Source organism: Mustela erminea, chromosome X (genome assembly GCF_009829155.1).
Source record: "Mustela erminea isolate mMusErm1 chromosome X, mMusErm1.Pri, whole genome shotgun sequence".
Lineage (NCBI taxonomy): Eukaryota > Metazoa > Chordata > Mammalia > Carnivora > Mustelidae > Mustela > Mustela erminea.
This window is the reverse complement of record NC_045635.1, coordinates 54,271,950-54,298,082: the sequence shown is the minus strand read 5'-3', so window position 1 is coordinate 54,298,082 and position 26,133 is coordinate 54,271,950. Positions and strand designations below refer to the sequence as shown.

The window sequence follows — 26,133 nt, the reverse complement described above, 5'->3', positions numbered from 1 at the left end:
GATTGAATCTGACAGTGGGGTGGGAGAAAGCCCTGGCTTTAAGTCTTTATTCTGTTCCTAATCGGTTATTTGAATTTGGGAGATCAATTCCACGTCTTTGAGCTGTAGTTTCCTTATTTGTAAAGTGAAAATATCCCCTGCCCTGTATATGATGTTTGAAGATCAAAATGAGATAATGGATTTTAAAATGCTTTTTATAACTGTAAATTGTAATACACTAGGAAGGGATTATTATTATTATTGAAAATAGAGGATTTTTTCCAATTTGAGTTTATGGACAAGGAAGATGTGGTCCATATACACTATGGAGTATTAAGCCTCCATCAGAAAGGATGAATACCCAGCTTTTGTAGCAACATGGACGGGACTGGAAGAGATTATGCTGAGTGAAATAAGTCAAGCAGAGAGAGTCAAATATCATATGGTTTCACTTATTTGTGGAGCATAATATCATGGAGGACAAGGGGTGTTAGGAGAAGGGAGTTGGGGTAAATTGGAAGGGGAGGTGAATCATGAGAGACTATGGACTCTGGAATACAATCTGAGGGGTTTGAAGTGGCGGGGGGGTGGGAGGTTGGGGTACCAGGTGGTGGGTATTATAGAGGGCAGAGATTGCATGGAGCACTGGGGGTGGTGAAAAAATAATGAATACTGTTTTTCTGAAAATAAATTAATTAATAAAAAAAAGAAAATAGAGGATTTTAAAAATCTCTTTCACTTCCCCTTTCTTTCCTTCCTTCTTATTTGGTTTCCATCCCCCTTGTCATCTCTGTTTTTATTCCTATTGTCTCTCCTTCCCATATTCCAGGGCCAGTGATCCGGGCTGAGGTTGGTGACACCATCCAGGTCGTCTTTTACAACTGTGCTTCCCAGCCATTCAGTATACAGCCTCATGGAGTCTTCTATGAGAAAGACTACGAGGGAACTGTGTACAACGATGGTGAGCAAGCAGGGTTTCCAACTAATGTGATCTGCAGGTAATAACAGATAGCTCTAGAGGAAAAATAAATAGGGGAGGGAATGAAGAAGGAGACAGAATTGATTGTCCTACATGGATGTTGTTAAATGGATCCATGATAATATAGTGAAGCAGGACTGGGTTCAATAAGAGACACATTCTTTTAAATATATTTAAATATATTCTGATTAAAATTTTAATTTATTTTTTAAAGTTGTACCATTTTTAAAGGTTTTACTTATTTATTTGAGAGAGAGAGAGAGAGAGAGAAAAGGCATGAGTGGGGGAGTGGCAGAGGGACAAGCAGACTCCCCATTGAACATGGAGCCTTATGTGGGGCTCAATTCCAGGATCCTGAGATCATGACATGAGCCAAAGTCAGATGTTTAACAAACTGAGCCACCCAAGTATCCCTGATGGATATTTTAATGATATTTGTTCTTCCAATCCATGAGCATGGAATGTCTTTCTATTTCTTTGTGTCATCTTCAATTTCTTTCATCTGTGTTTTATATTTTTTGGAATACAGTTCTTTCATCTCTTTGGTTAGGTTTATTTCTAAGTTCTTATTATTTTGGTGCAATTGTAAATGACATTATTTTCTTAATTTCTGTTCCTGCTCCTTCATTATCAGTGTATAGATATGCACCAGATTTCTACACATTGACTTCTATGACTTTACTGAATTCATTTATCAGTTCTAGTAGTTTTTTGATGTTGTCTTTATAGTTTTCATTATAAAGTATCATGTCATCTGCGAATAGTGAAAGTTTTACTTATCCCTTGCAAATTTGTGTGCTTTTTATTTCTGTTTGTGGTCTAATTGTTGTGGCTAGGACTTCCAGTACTATGTTGAATAAAAGTACTTAGAGTGGACATGCTTGTCTTCCTTTGGACCTTAGGTGTAAAGCTTTCAGTTTTTCCCCAGAGTATGATGTTCACATGGGTTTTTTCATATATGACCTTTAGGTTTAGTATCCCACATATCTAAAGAATTTACATAACTCAACACTCAAAAGTTAAGTAATCCAATTAAAAAATGGGCAGAAGACATGAACAGACATTTTTGTTCATGTTCAAATAGGACATCTCAATGGCCAACAGATACATGAAAAGATGCTCAACATCACTCTTCATTGGTGAAATGCAAATCAAACTACAATGAGATATCACTTCAGACCTGTCAGAATGGCTAAAATCAACAACAGAAGAAACAATAAGTGTTGGCAAGAGTGTGGAGAAAGTGGAAACTTCTTTCCCTCTGGTGGGAAAGCAAACTGGTGCAGGCACTGTGGAAACAGTATGGAGGTTCTTCAAAAGTTAGAAGTAGAATTACCCTATGATCTAGTAATTGCATTACTGGGTATCTATCCCCTAAATACAAAAACACTATATAGAGTATCACGTCATCTGCAAATAGTGAAAGTTTTTCTTCTTCATTGCTGATTTGGATGCTTTTTATTTATATTTGTTGTCTGATTTCTGTGGCTAGGACTTCCAGCACTATGTTAAATTACAGTGGTAAGAGTAAACATACCTGTCTTCTTCCTGACCATAGAGGAAAAGACCAAACTGAAGGTCACCAGAAGGGAGGTGGGGGGCGAGATGGGGGAAATAGGCAATGGGGACTTAGGGGTGCAGTTGTGATGAGCACTGGGTGTGGTATATAAGGGTTGTACAACTTAAACTATTATTATATTGTATGTCAACTAACTGGAATTTAAATAAAAGCAGCTATTAATACTATAATAAAAACAATAAAAATAAATAAATAAATAAATAAATAAATACTTTAAAAAATTCCAAAAGCACTAATTCAAAGGGACACACACACCCCTATATTTATAGCACCATTATTTACAATAGCCAAATTATGGAAGAAGACCCAGTGCCTATCACTAGATGAATGGATAAAGAAGTGGTGTGTGTGTGTTAGAATATTATTCAGCCATGAAAAACAATGACATCTTGTGATTTGAACCAACAGGGATGGAGCTAGAGAGTGTAATGCTAAGTGAAATAAGTCAGAGAAAGACAAATACCACATGATTTCACTCACGTGTAATTTAGAAAACAAAGCAAAGAAACAAAGGGGAAAAAAGAGGGAGAGAGAGAAACTTTGACACAGATTCTTAACTATTTAGAACAAAATGATGGTTATCAGAGGACAGGTGGGGTGGGTGGGGGGGATAGGTGAAATAAGTGATGGAAAATAAGGAGTTCACTTGTCTTGATGAGCTTCAGGTGATATATGAAACTGTCAGATTACTATATTGGACACCTGAATCTAATATGACACCGTATGTTAACTACACTGGAATTAAAACAAAACAGAACAAAAAAACATATATCTGATTATAAAAGTAACCATATGTTTTATGGAATTTCCATATGTTTTATGGAATTTTGAAAAAATGGAAAATTATAAAAATAAATATCATTCATAGATAAGTTTGCCATTACTTTTTGTTACACCTTCTAATGTTTTCCTGTGCTTATGAAAACATATATATTGATATTTTTGTGATCATGTGGTTTGTGTATGTTTGTATCATACTGTTTTTACTTACTGTAAAACAGTAAGTTTTTACTGTATCAATTTTCTCATCCCATTGTAATGTTACAAACTTGCTACTGACTATAAAATACCCTATCACATGGATATACCATAATTTATTTACCTTATCTTCTGTTATTTGAACATTTAGCTTGTTTTTGTTATTTTTAAATGCTGTAAATTGTGTTAAAAATAATAAATTCTTGTATTTTATTTGGATTACCATCTCAGGAGAGAATCCTAGAAGTTGGATTATTGGATATTAAATTCTTGTTTTCTCTGAGAATGTTAATACATGCTAATCCCAAGCCAAAAATATAGAAAAATACAAAAAGCATTAGGGACAAAGTTACTGACAAATCTAGAAAAAAAGAACATTCTACAAGGCAACTGGTCTAGTCACTTCAAAAATTTAGTGCTATAGGGGAAAAAATTAGAGAGAAGACAAAAAAGTGAACTTTGTCTGATCCTGGTTATTAAAAAAGGAATAGCCTTAAGAGACATTTTGGGACTCCTGAGTGGGGAAGGCTGCTTGTCCCTCTCCCTCCCACCCCTCCTCTCTCTCTTTCTCAAAATGAATATGTAAAATCTTTTTAAAAAGGAGACATTCTGGAGATGATTGGAAAATTTCTGATATAGAATAAATGTTAGATGATATTAGGATTTGTTTTAGGTGTAGTAATGTTATTGAGACAATATTTGATAAAGTTACTGATCTACTGTCATCATGCTTCCAAATGATTTAGCAAAAGCAAACAATCAAAAGCTTGTGTGTGTGTGTGTGTGTGTGTGTGTGTTTGCATGTGTAGATATACATAGACACAGATGTAGATACATTAAAGATGGAAAAGTGTTAACAATCAACTCCAGCTGGTAGGATGATTATTGTACAATCTATCCTTTAATGGTTTTTGTATGCTTGAAAATTTTAAAAGTTGGGAATAATAAAAGAATAAGAAAGGATGTTAAGGCCATCTTAAATTATACCACTTGTTATAAGTTCTTACTACAAATATCTTTGTGTATGTTTCTTTTCACTCTTTAATGAATATTTCCTCATAATATATTTTTAACATGTTGAATTGCTGTGTCCGGTACACACATTAAAATTTTTGATACCAACATCCAAGTTGATCTCTGGAAAAATTTTCAGTCCCATAATCTTGGACTTGCATCCACAGTAGCAGCACAAGGCAGCCATTTTCATCTTTGTCAAATGTCAATCTTGTAGGCAAACACAATAACCAAAATTGCTATTGTTTCTATTTGTATTAGGTTGGTCATTCTTTTCAGTGTCTATTGTACATCTTATTTTCTTGTAATTCTGAACCTTCTTAGGGCTTTTGATACATTTTGTTAACATTTTTCCCTAAAGGGGTATTCTCATTTAAACTCACCCTTTCTATAGTTGAGTGAGAGGGGTAGGTGCCATTTGAGCCACTTCTCAACAGCATGGATTACTATAATGTGTAAAGTCTTGCTAAACTGACAGGCAAAAAATTTATGTAGTTTTTTTTTTTTTTCAGCAAGAACTCTTTTACATTTATTTCATCTCAAATTCACCAGTTTATACTTTTCTGTTTTTATTTTGTTTTGTTTTGTTTTGATTATATTCAGTATGTAGCTATTTTCATTTATACTTCTTTGATTACTAATAGATTTAAAATGTTATTTTATTTTTAAAGTCTTTATTTAAATTCTAGTTAGTTAACATACTGTGTAATTCTAGTTTCAGGTATGCAATATAATAATTCAACAATTCCATACAACTAGTGCTCATCACCACAAAGTCACTCCTTAATCCCCATCACTTATTTCACCCATCCCACCACTTGCTCTTGTAACTATTAATTTGTTTTCTACAGTTACGTATTTGTATCTTAGTTTGCATCTCTTTTTCCCCCTTTGCTCATTTATTGTGTATATTAAGTTACACATAAGAGTGAAATCATGTGGTATTTGTCTTTCTCTAGATGACTGATTTCACTTAGCACAATATCTCTAACTCCAGGCATTGCAAATGACAAGATTTCATTCTTTTTATGGCTTAATAATATTCCATTGTGTGTGTATATACATATATGTATACATATGTATATTTATAGATATAGATAGATATAGATAAATAACACATCTTCCTTATCCATTCAATGGACACTTGTGCTGTTTCCTTCTGACTATAGTAAATAATACTGCTGTAAACATCAGTGTGGATGTATCCTTTTGAATTACTATTCATGAGTAGACATTTTTCCAAAGAACCTATCCAGATGGCCAATAGACACATGAAGAGATGCTCAACATCACTGATCATCATGGAAACACAAATCAAAACTATAATGAGATATCACCTTACACCTGTCAGGATGACATGAGAAACAACAGATGTTGGTGATGATGTTGAGAAAGGGGAACCTTGCACTATTGGTGAGAATGCAAAATGGTGCAGCCACTCTGGAAAACAGTATGGAGGTTCCTTGAAAAGTGAAAAATACAACTACCCAATGACCCAACAATTGCACTACTAAGTTTAAAATTTTAAAATAAAATTTCTATGTACCGTTTGACCATAACTTGTGTCCATTTAAGGAAGTACAGCCTTCGTGCTTGTGTTTTTAAACACATACATTCTATACGTAGATACATATTTGTATCTACTCATACATACATCTGGAAAGGAGAATGTGTTCAATCAGAACCATTCAAAGATGAAACAAACTATGAAGGTGGGTAGTGAATTGCCTGTCTCTGGATATTTTTAAAGAGCAGTAAGGATACGAGAGCAGTTGAATGTCATCTGTAAAATCAGGTTGTGAAAATAAAATAAAAGAATGTATATAAAAGACCTAGTACAGAACATTTCATAAAGTAAGTGATCAGTTAATACTAGTTTCTTTTCCTTTACTCCCTCTACTTTCCTTACACCTGCCTGTCCAATCCCCCCTACTAAGAAGCTGTCAATAAGTAAGGACTGAACAATGCAGGAATAATGTTTTTAATTAGCATAAAAGAACATGGTGAGTGAGAGAAGGGATGCCCATACAAAGTGATATATCACTTAAGAGAAGGGAGAAGTCATTTTTAAAGTGTGGGCATCAGGATAAGCTTCAGGAAGGTGATACTGTCTTCCCTCCCATTCCCATTTCTCTACCTAGAAACTTGAATGTCATCCAAGATTCCTGATTTTTCTCCCACTCTCCACACCCATTGCATTGACAAATCCTGTCCTATTTATATTATAAATATTTTTAAAGGATTTTATTTATTTATTTGTTTGAGAGGGAGAGAGAAAGCATGAACAGGGTGAGGGGTAGAGGAAGAAGCAGACTCCCTGCTGAGGAGGGAGCCTGATGTGGTGCTTGATTCCAGGACCCCAAGATCATGACCTGAGCCAAAGGCAGATACTTAACAAATGGAGTGACCCAGACATCCCTAAATATCTCTCATTATTAGACAGAAAGAGCACAGGGAGTGAGAGGTAAAGGGAGAGGGAGAAATATAATCTTAAGCAGGCTCCATCCCCAACATGGAACCTGATGCCGGGCTCAAATTCATGACATTGAGGTCATGAACCCAAGATCAGGACCTGAGTCAAATCCCTAAATATCTTTTGAATCCACCTACTTCTCTACTGCTCCACTGCCATAACCTTAGTTTGAGCCATGTTCATGTCTTAATTGGATCCCTGCAATAACTTCCTTATTGTCCTTTTTGCTTAGTCCCTGCCTTGCACATTCTGCTCTTCAAATAACAGCCAAAACTACTTTTCCAAAACCACAAAAGTGATTATACTTTCCCCTTACTTAACACCCTACAGCATTGTTTCCTGTAGTGACTGAAATTGGAATAATATGGAGTTTAGCAAGACCCCTAGGGAGGGATGACATTCAAACTGGTGAAATATGTGTGTGTATGTATATGTGAATGCACATATGGGAATATCTCTAAGATATACCATTAAGTACAATGCATGGTACAAAAGAAGGAGAATCTTGTGCTCGAACTTTTTTTGGGGAAGAGGGAGGTCAAAGGGAAAAATAATCTTAAGCAGGCTTCTTCCAGCATGGACCCTGTCTCAGAGCTCCATTTCATAACCTTGAGATCATGACCTGAGCTGAAGCCAAGACTCAGACACTTAAACAATTGAGCCAACCAGATGTCCCTTGAGTTGGCTTTATAGATACACATATGCACACACATAAATCCACACACATCTATGTATATGTATATACTAACATAGTAAGGTCAGGTATTTTTATCTGGAAGCCATCAAAATATACGCTTTAAATAGTGGTTTCCTTTAGGGAGAGTGACCTAGTTGGGGAGGAGGATGATTTGAATTTTACATGTTGAACTGCTTAAATTTTAAAACTTCATGGGAACTACAGAACACTCGTGAAAGAAATTGAAGAAGACACAAAAAGATGGAAAAGCATTCCATCTCATGGATTAGAAGAATAAACAATGTTAAAATATCTATACTGAAATAAGTCAAACAGAGAGAGTCATATATCATATGGTTTCATTTATTTGTGGAGCTTAAGGAATAATGTGGAGGACATGGGGAGATGGAGAGTAGAAGTTAGTTGGGGGAAATTGGAGGGGAAAATGAACCATGAGAGACTGTGGACTCTGAGAAACAAACTGAGGGTTTGGAGGGGAGGTAGGTGGGGGGTTGGGTGAGCCTGGTGATGGGTATTATGGAGGACACGTATTACATGGATCACTGGGTTTGGTGCATAAACAATGAATTCTGGAATATTGAAAATAAATAAATAAATAAATAAATACATACATACATACATACATACATACATACGTACAATGTCTATACTTCCCAGAGCAATCTATACTTTCAATTATATACCAAACAAAATTCCACTGTCATTTTTCAAAGTGCTGGAAGAAACAATCCTAAAATTTGTGCAGTACCAGAAAATACCCTGATTTGCAAAGGAAAAACAAAACTGGGGGCATCATGTTGCCTGATTTCAAGCATTACTACAAAGCTGTGATCACCAAGACAGCATGGTACTGGCACAAAGACACATAGACCAGTGGAACAGAGTAGAGAGCCCAGATATGGACCCACAACTCTATGGTCAAATAATCTTCGAGAAAGCAGGAAAAAATATACAGTGGGAAAAAGACAGCATGAAAATAAACTCGAAATGAATAAAAGACCTCAACATGAGGAAGGAATCTATCAAAATCCTAGAGGTGAACATAGGTAGTAGCCTCTTCAACATCGGCCCCAGAAACTTCTTTCAAGACACCTCTCCAAAGGTAAAGGAAACAAAACCAAAAATGAACATTTGGGACTTCATCAAGATTAAAACCTTCTGCACAGCAAAGGAAACAGTCAACAAAACAAAGAAGCAACCCACGGAATGAGAAAAGATATTTGCAAATGACACCACAGACAAAGGGCTGATATCCAAAATCTATAAAGAACTCCTCAAACTCACCACTCAAAAAAACAGATAATCACACCAAACAATGGGCAGAAGACATGAACACACACTTTTCCCAAGAAGACATATAAATGGCTAACAGCCACATGAAAAGATGTTCATCATCATTAGCCATCATGGAGTTTCAAACCAAACAACATTGAGATACCACCTTATACCAGTTAAAATGGCCAAAATTAACAAGACAAGAAACAACAAGTCCTGGAGAGGATGTGGAGAAATGGGAACCCTCTTACACTGTTGGTGGGAATGACAGTTGGTGCAGCCACTTCAGAAAACAGTGTGGAGATTCCTTAAGAAATTAAAAATAGAGCTACCCTGAGACCCTGCAATTCCACTATTGGGTATGTACCCCCAAAATACAGATGTAGTGAGAAGAAGGGCCACCTGTATCCCACTGTTCACAGCAGCAATGGCCGTAATCATCAAACTGTGGAAAGAGCCAAGATGCCCTTCAACAGATGAATGAATAAGGAAGATATGGTCCATATATATAATGGATATTACATAGTTATCGGAAAGGATGAATATCCAACTTTTGTATCAACATGGACTGGACTGGAGGTGATTTTGCTGAGTGAAATATGTCAAGCAGAGAAAGTCAATTATCATATTGTTTCACTTACTTGTGGAGCATAAAGAATAACATGGAGGGAATTAGAAGAATAAAAGGAAAAGTGGATTGGGGTAAATCATAGGGGGAGATGAGCCTTGAGAAACTGTGGACTCTGAGAAACAAACTGAGGGTTTTGGAATGGAGGAGGTGGGGGATGGGTGAGCCTGGTGGTGGCTATTAAGGAGAGCATGTATTGCATGAAGCACTGGGTATGGTGCATAAGCAATGAATCTTGGAACACTGAAAAATAAAGTAAAATTTTAAAAAAATAATAAATAAATAAAAGAGAGTACTGTATTTATATACCATATGATGGTGCTATAAAAAACTGAGAATCTAAATTTCCATCAGGGAAATAGTTAAGTATTAAGTATAAAATATAATACGTAATCTTGAAGTTATAATTTCAAAAGTTGTTTTTGTGGCTTTTTATAAGTGAATAAAATAAAATGGGGTTATTCTACTTGGGTACTGTAGCTTTATTTAAAAAATTACACATTTGGACAAGGACTAAAATGGAACAAGTTAAAAATAGAAAACAGAAAATGCATAAAAAAGAAAACTTCACACATTAATCTTTTTTTAATTTAATTTTTTAAATTTATTTTCAGTGTAACAATATCCATTGTTTTTGCACCACACCCAGTGCTCCATGCAATACGTGACCTCTCCAATACCGACCACCTGGTTCCCCCAACCTCCCACCCCCCCGCCCCTTCAAAGCCCTCAGATTGTTTTTCAGAGTCCATAGTCTCTCATGGTTCACCTCCCCTTCCAATTTCTCTCAACTCCCTTCTCCTCTCTAACTCACGTTGTCCTCCATGCTATTTGTTATGCTCCACAAATAAGTGAAACCATATGATAATTGCATACATTAATCTTTAAAAAGTTTTCTGGAAAATGAATATAAACTCACTTTTGTTTCTTTGTATTTCTATGCATGAGAAAGAAACTTAAAACTGGAGCACTGGGTGTGTTGCTTAAACAATGGATTCTGGAAAACTAAAAATAAATTTAAAAAAATAAAAATTAAAAAAGAAAATGAATGACTTCATTTTCTTTTTTTAAAATATTTTTTATTCAAATTCAATTGATTAACATATAATGTAATATTGATTTCAGAGGTACAGGCCTGTGATTCTTCAGTCTTATACAATACCCAGTGTTCATTACATCACATGCCCTCCTTAATGTCCATCACTGTTACATCTTCCCTCCACACTTCTTTCCTCCAGCAACCCTAGGTTTGTTTCCTATGATTAAGAGTCTCTTATGGTTTGTCTCCCTTTCTGGTTTTATCTTGTTTATTTTCTTTTCCTCTTTTACCCTATGATTCTCTGTTTTGTTTTGTTTTGTTTTGTTTTGTTTGCTTGGTTGGTTGGTTGGGTTTTTTTCACTAGCATTAAAGTCAAACTCTTTGACATGACCAATATGGCCATTTGTGATCTGCTCCCTCCTAATCTTTATAGCTCACCATTTTGGCCTTTTTCATCTCATATGCTATGTTCCACCCAAGCCAAAGTTCTGTCAGTTTCGCATTTTTCCAAGGTGTTATGCTCTTTCTCTTACCTCTTGGTCTTATGTGTTGTTATATTTGACTCAATTTTGCTTCACCTTATTCATTCTCCCACTTACTTTGTGGGTCTCAGTTTAGAATTTCCTTCTTCAAGAAGTCTTCCATGACTTCCTGTGTTTCTATATTAGATGATCCTGCCATATGCTCCTAATTCACGTTGTATATTTAACCATAGGTTATGCAAATTTTTTCTTTAACTGCCAGTCTTTAAACCTTATAATGGAAGCCCTGTGAGGTCAGGGATTTCTTTCAGGCTTCCCACAATAGACTCAGAGCCTAGTAAAGCATTTGATACAGACTTGTGCTGAATATGCTACATGAGTGAAAGTATGATGAACAAAATGTAATAATAAGAGCCTTTGACCTGGGCTTCATAGTTCGCAAAATTCTCCTAGAAAATTTTTGCATTTTTAGGCTTCATGTTTAAGAAGATGACTTAGGTGGTACTTTTCCAGCTTTGAGATTGACTTAGATATGACTGATGCTTCATTGTTTAGTCAACAAGATTGTTATCAAAATACCTGTTACATGTCACTGTCAGTCCCTCTGCTATTCTAATGCACCTACTGTAATGGTTCTAACTTTTTCTTCTAAGTATCTGACCCCATTTTCCTGAGGTATTTTGAGTTTGACTAGTTATCAAAAAGAAGCATCAGAAGACCTGAAGTGTGCTTGGTTCTAGATTAGGTTATCTCACAGTGCTCTTAAAAGAGTTGCATTAACCTGTTTTATATTTTGGATTAAGCAACCATGTAGCCTCCCATTCAAAGAAAGAATTCTTTTAAAAGTTATTTATTTATTTATTTATTTATTTTTTTTTTTATTTGGAAGAACGAGAAAGAGGAGGGTTGGGGGAGAGCAGGAGCATGAGAAAGAGTCTTAAGCAGACTCCACACAGAGCACAAAGGCTGACTCAAGGATGATCTCACCATCCTGAGATAACAACCTGAGTTGAAACCAAGAGTTAGATACTTAACTGACTGTGCCATGCTGGCACCACTCAAAGAAAGAATTCTTAGTAAAATATATCTGAAACTCCTTATAAAACATTCTTTCCAAATGACTTCACAAACTCTGCTTGGATTCCTCCAATAACTGAAAGCCTATAATATTTTAAGGCAACATATTCAATTTCTGGATTGTTTTTCCTTATATGAAATAGCCAAACATATTTCTTCTTTTACCTTCTATTCATTGGTTCCCTTTTCTATTGAATTTAGGACTCCTGAGCAGTGCCACCTTGCCATTTGTTAACCACAAAATATCTGTTCTCTTGTGGACAGTGTTTATCCTCCTGGGCACCTACAATGAAGTCCTGGCTCCCAAGTACCATCTGGTCTCTGTTCTCATGCCAGGACTTTCTTCAAACTGTGGTAGAAGAATCCAGGATGCCATCTGCCTCTCCTAAACTTTCTAGCTCATTGCTTGTCCTTCCTTATTTGGCCTCTGTCTTCCCACTTGTCCTAAGATTCCAGCTTCTGGATTAAAGCCTACGAGCATACAGAAAATATGTGTAGGGGTCTGAAAACAACTTATAGACCCTCTTAATTTTCATGAGTGATTTATGGCAACTTAACCATTTGGAAAAAATATGCAGTTTCAAAATCAGGACTTCTATTTGCATGCAGAAAACACAGGAGTTATAACAATGCAACTGCTTCAGGAAAAATGGACACAATCAAAACTTAGGGTATAGACCACCCCAGATTGGAACTTTTCAGCTTTACTTTCCAAATTAATTGATCTTCATCTCTGGAAATCTGTTATTCTGCTACAGTGGAAAAGAAACATGTTTGGGGGTAGAGGTAGGCAGAATAATTCCTTCCTAATCAAAAGAACTTGAAAATATATTAAGTTGCATGACAAAGAGGAATTAAGGTTGTAGATGGAATTAAGGGTGATAATCAGACACTATTTATTTATTTATTTAGAGAGAGATAGTGGCAGAGTGTATGAGTGGGGAAGAGAGGAAGAAGCAGGCTCTCTGGGGAGAAAAGGAAAATGGCAGCAGAGTAGGGGACCTTATTTCAACCACTCCACTGAATTTAGCTAGATATCTACTAAACCATAATGAACACCCACAAAATCAGTCTGAAATTTATCAATATATATCTAGGTAGGGAGAATAGATAGAAAAGTAGAGGCCCATATCTCAACTGGTCTCCTGAATTGAGCTGGATATCTGCCCAGGCCATTCTGAATACACATGATATCAGCCTAATATATAAGAAGATATATATGGATCTCTACAAACAGGATATCACTGATGGTTGGTCTCCAGGCATGAAGCAAGGAGCCATGATTCTGTGGGCAAATATCAGAACATAAATGGAAGGTGGAGGGTTCTGCCATAAGCACTGGAGTCAGGAAAGTGAAATAACATGAATGCCAAAACGTCCCATGCTGGGAACTGGCACAGACTGGTAGCAATGGGGAAAAAACTTTACTCCATTCCCCTGACAGGACCCAGGAGCTGTGGGTATGTGTGCGTGGCCCAGGGACAGATTTGAGTATTAGAAGCGTAAAGGGAAGAGATGTGTCCAGCCCTGGGAGTGAGTGCTGGAAGTGCTGCTGTGAGGTGCACAAACCAGAATGGTGTGGCTTTTAGCAGCACGGGCAGATATGGAGACTGTGTGGCCTAAAGGGCTCACTGAAGAGCAGAGTGTGATTTCTTTGTTCTGACACAGAAGTTAGGATATGGCCATTTCTGTTCTGACTCTCAGAAGAGACAAGGAAAGTGGCCAGGGAACACCACCAGAGAACAAATCCTCTCCAAACCTGTTTTCATGGAGACCATCCTCCCCCCAAAACAGGATGCAAGGCAACTCTGTCCAAACAGGGTGGCCTAAGAAACAGCACAGTAGGCCCCTCCACCAGAAGACAGGCTGGAAGAGTAAGAGGACAACAATACTAGTGTCTCCGTAAATTAGGTGCATCTGGCTTGGGTTATGGTTGATATTTTGGACTATGTACATTCCCTCAATCATCTCTTAAAAGAATGACTAGGGGGAGGAAATCCCCAAAAAATAAAAGAAGTGGAGACAATGGCTTCAGCCACAGATCTAATGGGTATGGTTATAAACAAAATGTCAGAGATATTCTTCATGATAACAATCATAAAGTCAATAGTTAAGCTTGAGGAAAAAAAAAAAAAAACTAGTGACAATATAAAACCTCTAAAGGAAGAAATGAAATCTAATCAGAACAAACCTAAAAATGCTATGAATGAGATGCAGTTTAAAGTAGACAATTTAACAGCCAAGGTAAACGAGGCAGAAGAATGATTTAGTGATACAGAAGATAAATTGATGGAAAAGGTGGATTAGGATAAACAGCTAGAAGCCCATGAGAACAGACATAGATAAATCAGTGATGTCATGAAAAGTTCCAATGTCCGAATTACTGGGATCCACGAAGGGGTGGAAGGAGAGAGAGAGAAAGGACTAGAAGGTATATTTGAGAAAATCATAGCTGAGAACTCTTCCAATCTGGGAAAGAAACAAGCATTTGTGTCCAAGATACTGAGAGGACCACTCCCAAAATCAATAAAAATAGACCAACATCCCTGCATTTAATAGTGAAACTTATAAATCTTAGAGTCAAGAAAGCTATCCTGAGAGCAGCTAGAGAGAAGAGATATATTATATGTGAAGAAAAGAACACCCAAATAACATCAGACCTGTACACAGAGACCTAACAAGCCAGAAAGGTCTGGCAAGACATACTCAAGGTTCTAAAGGAGAAGAACATGAAGAAAATAATACTTTGTCAATCAAGGCTGTCATTCAGAAAGGACAGAGACAAATAACTTCCAAGACCAGCAAAAAATGAAAGAATATGTGGCCACCAAGCCAGCCCTTCAAGAAATATTAAAAGGGATTGTATAAAAGAAGAAAGACCCCAAGAGTAATATAGACCAGAAATTTACAGAGACAGTTTATAGAGACAGTGACTATACAGGCAATATGTTGGCAATAAATTAATAAATTTCAATATTTGCTCCCAATGTGAATGGGCTGAATGCTCCCACCAAAAGACACAAGGTGTCAGACTGCATAAAAAAGCAGGACAAGAGAGTCATTTTGAACCTAAAGACACTTCCATATTGAAAGTGTGGGTAGAATCATTTATCATGCCAAAGGACCTCAAAAGAGATCTGGGATAGCAATTCTCATATCAGACAAATTAGATTTTAAACTAAAGACTGTAATAAAAGATGTAGAGGGACATTATATTATACTTAAAGGTTCTATCCAACAAGAACATCTAACAATTGTAAATTATAAATCCCCCAAAAGGAGAGCAGAGAACTACATTAGCCAACTGGAAATCAAAATAAAGAAACATATTGATAATAATACATTAATAGCAGAAGAGCAAAAAACTCCACTCTCAAAAATACACAGGTCATCTAAGCAGAAGATCAACAAAGAAACAAGAGCTTTGAATGGCACATTGGACCAGAGAGACCTCATGGATACATATAGAACATTCCATCCTAAAAGAACAGATACTCATTCTTCTCGAATGCACATGGAACTTCCTCTGGAATAGACCACACACTGGGTCACAGATCAGGTCTCCACTGATACCAAAAGATTGAGATTATTCCCTGCATATTCTCAGACCACAGTGCTTTGAAACTGGAACTCAGTCACAAGAAAAATAAAAAGAAGGAATTCAAACACATGGAAGTTAAAAAACATCCTGCTAAAGAATGATTGGATCAACCAGGAAATGAAAGAACTTAAACAATTCATGGAAACTAATGAAAACAAAAATACATCAGTCCAAAACCTATGGGATACTGCCAAGGCAGTCCTAAGGGGGTAATACATAGCCATTCAAGCTGACTTTAAAAATAGAGAAATGCCAAATGCACAATGTAACCTTCCTCCTAAAGGAGCTGAAGAAAAAACAGCAAATAAGACCGATATTACATGGAAGAAGAGAATTAATAATAATGATTAGAGCCAAGATCAATGAAATAGAAACCAGAAAAACGGTAGAACAGATCAATGAAAGTAAAAGCTGATTCTTTGAATAATTAATAAAATCAATAAACCTCTGGCCAGAGTTTTCCAAAAGAAAAGGATTCAAATTGATAAAATCATGATTGAAAGGGGAAAGATCATGACTAACACCAAGGAAATAGAAAAAAAGAAATAGAAATTATTATCTCCAACTATATGCCAACAAATTAAGCAATCTGGAAGAAATGGATGCCTTCCTGGAAACTTATAAACCACCAAGACTGAAACAGGAAGAAATAGAGAGTCTGAACAGACAATAAACCAATAACGAAATAGAAGCAGTAATCAAAACCTCCCAAAAATAAGAGTTGTGAGACAGATGGCTCCCCATCTGAATTCTGCCAAACATTTAAAGAAGAAATCGTGTACTCTGCCCATTTTTTGACTTATTTGTTTTTTGAGTGTTGAGTTTGAGAAGTTCTTTTACAGATATCAGAGTGGGAGATGAACCATGAGAGACTACTGACTCCAGAAAAAATACTGAGGGTTTTAGAAGGGAGGGGAGTGGAAAAATAGGTGATCCTGGTGATGGCTATTAAGGAGGTCATGGATTGCATGGAGCACTGGGTGTTATATGCAAACAATGAACCATGGAACACCATACCAAAAAGTAATGAAGTACTATATGGTGACTAACATAACATAATAAAAAATAATAAATAAAAAAGAAATCATATATATTGTTCTGAAGCTATTAAAAAAAAAAAAAAGAAACAGCAGGAAAACTTCCAAATTCGTTCTATGAGGCCAGCATTACCCTTACCTCAAAAAAAGACAAAGATTCCATAAAGAGGAGAATTACAGACTAATATCCCTGATGAACAAGGATGCCAAAAAACTCAATAGGATCCTAGCTAATAGGATCCAACAGTACATCAAAAGGATTATCCATCACAACAAGGTGGGGTTTATTCCTGGGATACAGAGGTGGTTCAACATTCACAAAACCATCAATGTGGTAAAGCACATTGATAAAAGAGAATACAAAAACCATATGATCCTCTCAATTGATGCAGAAAAAGTATTTGACAAAATAACACTTCCTTTCTGGATTAAAACTTCTCTAAGTACAGAGAAATAGGGAGCATTCTTCAATATCAGAAAAACCATCTATAAAAAGCCTACAAGAAATATCATTATCAATAGGAGAAAAGTTCAGAGCTTTTCCTGTAAGGTCAAGAGCATGACAAGGAGGTCCAATCTCACCATTATTGTTCAACATAGTACTAGTAGTCCTAGCCTCAGCAATCACACAACAAATATAAATAAAAGATATCCAAATTGGCAAATAAGAAGTCAAATTCTCTCTCTTCACAGATGACATGATACTTTATGTGGAAAACCCAAAAAACTCTACCCCCCTAAGTTATTAGAACCAATACAACAATTCAGCAATATGACAGGAAGCAAAATCAACACACAGAAATAAATTGCTTTTTTTATAGACTCACAATGTAACTGTGGAAACAGAAATTATGGATTCAATTCTATTTATATTAGCACCAAAAACCATAAAATAATTTGAAATAAACCTAACTAAAGAGGTAAAGGAACTATATCTAAAAACTACAGAATACGTATGAAAGAAATAGAGGAAGATACAAAGAGATGGAAAAACATTCAATTCTCAGGGATTGGAGGAAAAAACATTGTTAAATTGTCTATTCTTCCCAGAGCAATCTGTACATTCAATACCATCCCAATCAAAATACCAATGGCATTTCTCAAAGGCTGGAACAAAAAATCCTAACATTTCTATGGAATCTGAAAAGAACCAAATCACCAAGGAAATGCTGAAAAAAAAAAAAAAAAACCAAAGCTGGGGGTATCGTGTTGCCTGATTTTAAGCTATGTTACAAAGCTGTGATCACCAAAAGAGCATGGTACTGGTACAAAAATAGAAACATTGATCAATAGAAGTTAATAGAGAGTCCAGATATGGACCCTCAATTCTATGGTCAACTAATCTTCGACAAAGCAGGAAAAAATATCCAAAAAAAAAAAAAAAAGGTCTCTTCAATAAATGAAGCTGGAAAACTTGGATGGACTCATGCAGAAGAATGAAACTCGACCATTCTCTCACATCATTCACAAGGATAAACTCAAAATGGATGAAAGACTTCAAGGTGAGACAGGAGTTGATCAAAATCCAGGTGGAGAACATAGGCAGTAACCTCTTCAACACTGGCCACAGCAACTTCTTTCAAGGCATGTCTCCAAAGATAAGGGAAACAAAAACAAAAATGACCTTTCCAGATTTCATCAAGATGAAAATCTTCTGCACAGCAATGGAAATAGTCAATAAAACTAAGAGGCAATCCACAAAAAGGGGAAGATATTTGTGAATGACACTGCAGATAAAGGGCTGGTATTCAAGACCAATAAAGAACTTCTCAAACTCAACAACCAAAAAACAAATAATCAAGTCAAAAAAATGTGCAGAAAATATGAACAGATACTTCTCCAAAGAAGATGTACAAATGGCTAACAGACACATGAAAAAATGTTCACCATCATTAGCCATCAGAGAAATACAAATCAAAACCACAATGGGATACCACTTTATACCAGTTAGAATGACAAAAATTAACAAAACAGGAAACAACAAATCTTGGCAAGAATGTGGAGAAATGGAAAATCTCTTTCAAAGTTGGTAGGAATGCAAGTTGATGCAGCAATGTTGGAAAACAGTGTGGAGATTCCTCTAAAAGTTAAAAATAGGGTTACCCTATGACCCAGCAATTGCACTACTAGGTATTTATCCCAAAGACAGATGTAGTGAAAGGAAGGGGAACATGCACCCTAATATTCATAGCAGCAATTTCCGCAATAGCCAAACCACAGAAGGAGCCGAGATGCCCTTCAACAGATGAATGGATAAAGAAGATATGTTTCGGGGGGACAAGATGGCGGGGGAGTAGGAGGAGGCACCTTTTCAGCCGGTACCCCAAAGTGAGCTGATTACCTACCAAAGAACTCCATTCACCCATGAAATCAGCCTGAGATCAGAATCATACACGTCTGGATCTCTACAGGGGCAGAAGACGCCAGTGGGCAGGTAAAGCGGAGTGGGAACGGCAGACTGATATCAGAAGATAAACAAAAGGGGGAGGGAGCCACCAGAGGCAACCAGGTGGAAAGTAATACCCCAATAAGAGCGAGAGTGCCCTGCATCTGAGGACCAGCATTACCTTGGAGACTGGTTGAAAGCACTCCAAAAGAGCAAAGGATCATGGGGGGAAATTGTGGGAATCGGGGCAGCTAGGGACAGGGGCTTAAGTACCCGGTCCCAGGACAGCCTCCCTGGCGCTGAGGCAGAGAGAGTGCAGCAGAGAAACCAGGTCTTGGTCCCTAAGCTGCCAGCGCGCCCGAGAATGCAGGGGTTCTGGCTCCTGTGAGGGGATGGGAGCCACGCCGGTTGGCAGAACGCACAAGCCCTACTACAAAGCCTGAGATATGCGCACACGTCCCTCATGCTCCCCTGAGAGAGTTACAAAGGCCCGGCCAGCACTCTTTGACCCACGCCATTGTTTCCAAAGTCTAAGCCGCGCTCCCCAAACTCTCCCCTGACAGAGGTGAGCAAAAGCCCAGCCTGGTGCTCTTGGACCTGCGCCCCGTTCTCAGTGCCTGAGACGTGCAGGCGACCCATAGCCACCCCTGAAAGAGGCGCGCGCAAGCTGGGCACTCTTAGACCCAGCGAGACCAGGCATTCCCAGCCCGGGGCCAGCGGCATAATCTCTGTGTGCGATTGCTGCTTGGAACCTCTCTGGTGGTCGGGAGCTCCCAGACAGCTGCCATGCCTTGGCTTTGGGTCTGCAACTTGGAACCTGCTCTGCTAGCGGTCAAGGGGGAACTTATTTAGGCTCTGCACCCAAGACTGAGGCTTCTCTATGAGAGGGAGATCAGGGTGCGGTTTGTTTTCCTCTAAAACTACAAAAACCATCAAAGTCAGTCAAGGTGAGAGAAAAAAAAGTGAACAAACATAAAAACCACCAGAGAACAAAAGCCTGAAAAAAAAAAAAAAACAGTTTCCTCAGAGACCACCTCCTTGAGGGGGGCGGGAGGACTTAACTCAGGAAACTTTATTGACTGACAACACACGTGACAGGTCCCTCCCCCAGAAAACAAACCAAGAAAGGAAAAAAAAAAGAGAGAGAGAGAAAAAAAAGGACTAAAAGAGAACAACCACTACTTCATAGGAAAACTTTTATTCTTCACTCATTCCCACTATTCTGGTTCATTTTTTTTTTTTACACATAGGTAATTTTTTTAACCTATTTACTATCACAGCGAGCTGTACATTACATCAAATTCCATAATACCTTTCTAACCTGAACTTTTTGATACATACACCTATGTTTTCCTTTTCATTATTTTTTGAATTCCATTTTTTAATTTTAGTTTAGTTTAGTCTAGTTTATTCTTTTTCAAATTTTTATCCTCTAATATTCATATAGAGTTAAACTTCAAAATAATCCCCTTTCCACAATCAATACTACCCCTATAGGTAAACCAATTTTTAATCCCCTTTATCTTGGGAAAGTTGAGTCCTTTAACAAAGATATCAAGATACATACAGGAAGAATCAAAACAACGTTCCTCTAACACACTGAGAATTTATAAGAACTCTCCCATCTTCTTCTTCCACCAGTGTTTCTGTGTTTTTGTGTTTGTCCTGATAGCATATAAATCTTACACTTGGGGCTATTTTTGAAAAGGTTCTTCATTTGCACATATATATTTTTTTTCTCTTGTCATATACTTGTATCAGTCTTTTTATCTCTTTTTGTTTGTCTACTTCATAAATCTTACTTTGGGTCCCATTTGGGCCGAACCTTCTTTTTTATCTTCCCTTTCTTTCCTGTCTCTCTCTCTCTTTTTATCTTTATCTTTTTCTTTTCTTTTGTCTCTCATTTGGGTGGGGAATCCTGATTGCTCAGAAGTGTTCCAGGGTGCACCTTGACTGCACCACAGTTGATACATTCAGCTATATCTGTTCAAACATCTCCCACCAAAATGACTAGGAGGAGGAATGCCCAACAGAAGAAAAATACAGAGGATGGACCTTCTGCAACAGAGCTAACAGCTATCAACATAGATAATATGTCGGAAAGACAATTCAGGCTAACAATTATCCAGGCAATAGCTAGGTTGGAGAAAGCCGTGGATGACCAAATGGAATTGATTAGGGCTGAACTGAAAGTGACCAGACAGGATGTTCACAATGTTAGGGCGGAGTTTAAAGCTACCAGGGAGGAGGTTCACAATGTTCTCAATGAGTTCCAATCTAATCTAAACTCTCTCAAAGCTAGGGTAACTGAGACAGAAGATAGAATTAGTGATCTGGAAGACAGATAGAGAGAAAGGATCAGGAGGAAGCCTGGAACAAACAGCTTAGAAACCACAAAAACAGAATCAGGGAAATAAATGATGCCATGAAGCATTCCAACGTCAGAATTATTGGAATCCCTGAAGGGGAGGAGAAAGAAAGAAGTCTACAAGATAGAGTGGAACAAGTCCTTCATGAAAATTTTCCCAATCTCGCAAATGGAACCAGCGTTCAGGTAATAGAGGCTGAACGGTCTCCACCCAAGATTATACATTCCAAAAAAACATCACGACACCTGATAGTCAAATTGAGGAATTATAATTGTAGATATAATCTCTTGAAAGCCGCCAGGGCAAAGAGGCTCCTTACTTACAGAGGGAAGCCCATCAGAATAACGTCAGACCTGTCCACAGAGACCTGGCAAGCCAGAAAAGGCTGGCAAGATATATTCAGGGCACTAAATGAGAAGAACATGCAGCCAAGGATACTTTATCCAGCAAGACTGACATTCAAAATGGATTGAGAGATAGAGAGTTTCCAAGACCGGCAAGGCTTAAAAGACTATGCAACCAACAAGCCGATACTGCAGGAAATATTAAGGGGGGGTTCTATAAAAGAGGAAAAATCCTAAGAATAGCATTGAGCAGAAATATAGAGACAGTCTACAGAAAGAAAGACTTCAAAGGTAACTCGATGTAAATAAACGTATCTATCAATAATCACTCTCAATGTGAATGGCCTAAATGCTCCCATAAAATGGCACAGGGTTGCAGACTGGATAAAACGAGAGGACCCAACCATATGTTGTCTACAAGAGACCCATTTTGAACCTAAAGATACAGGCAGACTGAAAGTGAAGGAAGGGATGGAGAAGCATCTTTCATGCCAATGGGCCTCAAAAGAAGGCTGGGGTAGCGATTCTCATATCAGATAAATTAGACTTCAAACTAAAGACTGTAGTCAGAGATACAGAAGGACACTACATAATCCTTAAAGGGACTATCCACCAAGATGATCTAACAATTGTAAATATCTATGCTCCCAATATGGAAGCAGCCAATTGCTTAAGAAAACTGTTAATCAAGATAAAGTGTCATATTGATATGAATACACTAATCATAGGAGATCTTAACACACCTCTTTCAGAAATAGACAGATCATAGAAGCAGAAAATCAATAAAGAAACAAGAGCATTGAATGCCACATTGGAACAGATGGACCTCAAAGATATATACAGAACATTCCACCCTAAAACCACAGAATACTCATTCTTCTCAAGTGCATATGGAACCTTCTCCAGAATAGACCATGTATTGGGTCACAAATCAGAGCTCAACTGATACCAAAAGGTTGAGATTATTCCCTGCACATTCTCAGATCACAATGCTTTGAAACTGGAGCTCAATCACAAGGAAAAGTTCAGAATGAACTCAAACACGTGGAAGCTACAGACCACCTTGCTTAAGAATGCTTGGATCAACCAGGAGATCAAGGAAGAACTGAAACAATTCATGAAAACCAATGAGAATGAAGACACTTCTGTTCAAAACCTATGGGATACAGCAAAGGCGGTCCTAAGGGGGAAATACATATCCATCCAAGCCTCCCTTATAAAAATAGAAAAATCCAGAAAACACCAGCTGTCTCCACACCTTAAAGAACTGGAGAATCAACAACAAATCAAACCAACTCCACACATAAGAAGGGAAATCATCAAGATTAAAGCTGAGATCAATGAGGTAGAAACCAGACATACAGTAGAACGTATCAATGAAACTAGAAGCTGGTTTTTTGAAAGAATCAATAAGATCGATAAACCATTGGCCACACTAATCCAAAAGAAAAGAGAGAAAGCACAAATTCATAAAATTATGAATGAAAAGGGAGAGATCACAACTAACACCAAGGAAGTAGACACAATCATCAACAGTTATATGCCAGCATGTTTACAACCTAGATGAAATGGATGCATTCCTGGAAAACTATAAACTCCCAAAATTGAACCTGGAAGAAATCGACAACCTGAATAGACCGATATCTAATAACGAGATTGAAGCAGTGATCAAAAACCTCCCAAAAAACAAGAGCCCAGGACCTGACAGATTCCCTGGGTAATTCTACCAAACCTTCAAAGAAGAAATAACACCTATTCTCCTGAAGCTGTTTCAAAAAATTGAAGCAGAAGGAGAACTTCACGACTCTTTCTATGAAGCCAGCATTACCCTGATCCCCAAACCAGGCAAAGACCCTACCAAAAAGGAGAATTTTAGATCAATATTACTGATGAATATGGATGATAAGATTCTCAACAAGATCCTAGCCAACAGGATCCAACAGCACATTAAAAAGATTATCCACCATGATCAGGTGGGATTAATCCCTGGGCTTCAAGGATGGTTCAACATTCACAAATCAATCAATGTGATACAACAAATTAATATGAGAAGAGAGAAGAACCACATGGTCCTCTCAATTGATGCAGAAAAAGATTTGAGAAAATCCAGCATCCGTTCCTGATTAAAAAGCTTCAAAGTATAGGGATGGAGGGAACATCCCTGAACCTCATCAAATCTATCTATGAAAGACCCACAGCAAATATCATCTTCAATGGGAAAAAGCTTGCAGCCTTCCTGTTGAGATCAGGAACAAGACAAGGATGCCCACTTTCACCACTCTTGTTCAACATAGTATTAGAAGTCCTAGCAACAGCAATCAGACAACAAAGAGAAATAAAGAGTATCCAAATTGGCAATGAAGAAGTCAAACTCTCTCTATTCGCAGATGACATGATTCTTTATATGGAACACCCAAAAGACTTCACCCCCAAACTACTAGAACTCATACAACAATTCAGCAACGTGGCAGGATACAAAGTCAGTGTGCAGAAATCAGTGGCTTTCTTATACACTAACAATGAAATATAGAAAGGGAAATTAGAGAATCGATTCCACTTACTATAGTACCAAGAACCATAATATACCTGGGAATAAACCTAATCAAAGAGGTAAAGGATTTTTACTCAAGGAACTACAGAACACTCATGAAAGAAATTAAAGAAGACACAAAAAGATGGAAGATCACTCCATGCTCTTGGATTTGAAGAATAAACATTTTAAAATGTCTATACTGCCTAGAGCAATCTATACTTTTAATGCCATTCCGATCAAAATTCCACTGGTATTCTTCAAAGAGCTGGAGCAAATAATCCAAAAATTTGTATGGAATCAGAAGAGACACGGAATCACTAAGGAAATGTTGAAAAACAAAAATAAAGCTGGGGGCATCACGTTACCTGATTTCAAGCTTTATTACAAAGCTGTGATCACCAAGACAGCATGGTACTGGTATAAAAAACAGACACATAAACCAGTGGAACAGAGTAGAGAGCCCAGATATGGACCCTCAACTCTACGGTCAATGAATCTTTGACAAAACAGGAAAAAATATGTAGTGGAAAAAAGACTGTCTCTTCATAAATGGTGCTGGGAAAACTGGACAGCTATAAGTAGAAGAATGAAACTCGACCATTCTCTTACACCGTGCACAAAGATAAACTCAAAATGTATAAAAGACCTCAATGTGAGACAGGAATCCATCAGAATTCTAGAGGAGAACATAGGCAGTAATCTCTTCGATATTAGCCACAGCAACTTCTTTCAAGATATGTCTCCAAAGGGAAAGGAAACAAAAGTGAAAATAAACTTTTGAGACTTCATCAAAATCAAAAGCTTCTGAACAGCAAACAAACAGTCAAAAAAACAAAGAGGCAACCTGCGGATTGGGAGAAGATATTTGCAAATGACAATACAGACAAAAGGTTGATATCCAGGATCTATAATGAACTCCTCAAACTCAACACACACGAAACAGGCAAACATCAAAAAATGTGCAGAAGATATGAACCTACACTTCTCCAATAAAGACATACAAATGGCTATCAGACACATGAACAAATGTTCATCATCACTAGCCATCAGGGAGATTCAAATTAAAACCATATTGAGATATCACCTTACACCAGTTAGAATGGCCAAAATTAACAAAACAGGAAACAACATGGGTTGGAGAGGATGTGGAGAAAGGGAAACCCTCTTCCACTGTTGGTGGGAATGCATGTTTGTGCAGCCTCTTTGGATAACAGTGTAGCGATTTCTCAAGAAATTAAGAATAGAACTTCCCTATGACCCTGCAATTGCACTCCTGGGTATTTACCCCAAGGATACAGATGTTGTGAAAATAAGGGCCATCTGTACCCTAATGTTTATAGCAGCAATGGCCATGGTCGCCAAACTATGGAAAGAACCAAGATGCCCTTAACAGACGAATGGATATGGAAGATGTGATCCATATACACTATGAAGTATTATGCCTCCATCAGAAAGGATGAATACCCAAGTTTTGTAGCAACATATATGGGACAGGAAGTGATTATGCTGAGTGAAATAAGTCAAACAGAGAGAGTCAATTATCATATGGTTTCACATATTTGTGGAGCATAACAAATATCATGGAGGACAAGGGTTCTTAGAAAGGAGAAGGGAGTTGGGGTAAATTGGAAGCGGAGGCGAATCATGAGAGACTATGGACTCT

At 37.4% G+C, this 26,133-nt stretch overlaps 1 protein-coding gene and 1 long non-coding RNA gene across 2 annotated transcripts in view; both read left to right on the top strand.

The window, feature by feature from the left end:
- Positions 1-981, top strand: part of LOC116582270 (hephaestin-like) — a 45,099-nt gene extending 44,118 nt beyond the window's left edge. The window contains 1 exon segment of the mRNA XM_032329699.1: positions 809-981. Coding sequence (XP_032185590.1) covers positions 809-981 — 173 coding nt within the window.
- A 966-nt stretch (positions 982-1,947) lies between these two features.
- Positions 1,948-25,163, top strand: LOC116582881. The gene is made up of 3 exons (XR_004282544.1): positions 1,948-2,026; positions 11,122-11,126; positions 25,153-25,163. It is a non-coding gene; the product is annotated as an uncharacterized LOC116582881 (long non-coding RNA).
- The last annotated feature ends 970 nt before the right edge of the window (positions 25,164-26,133 follow it).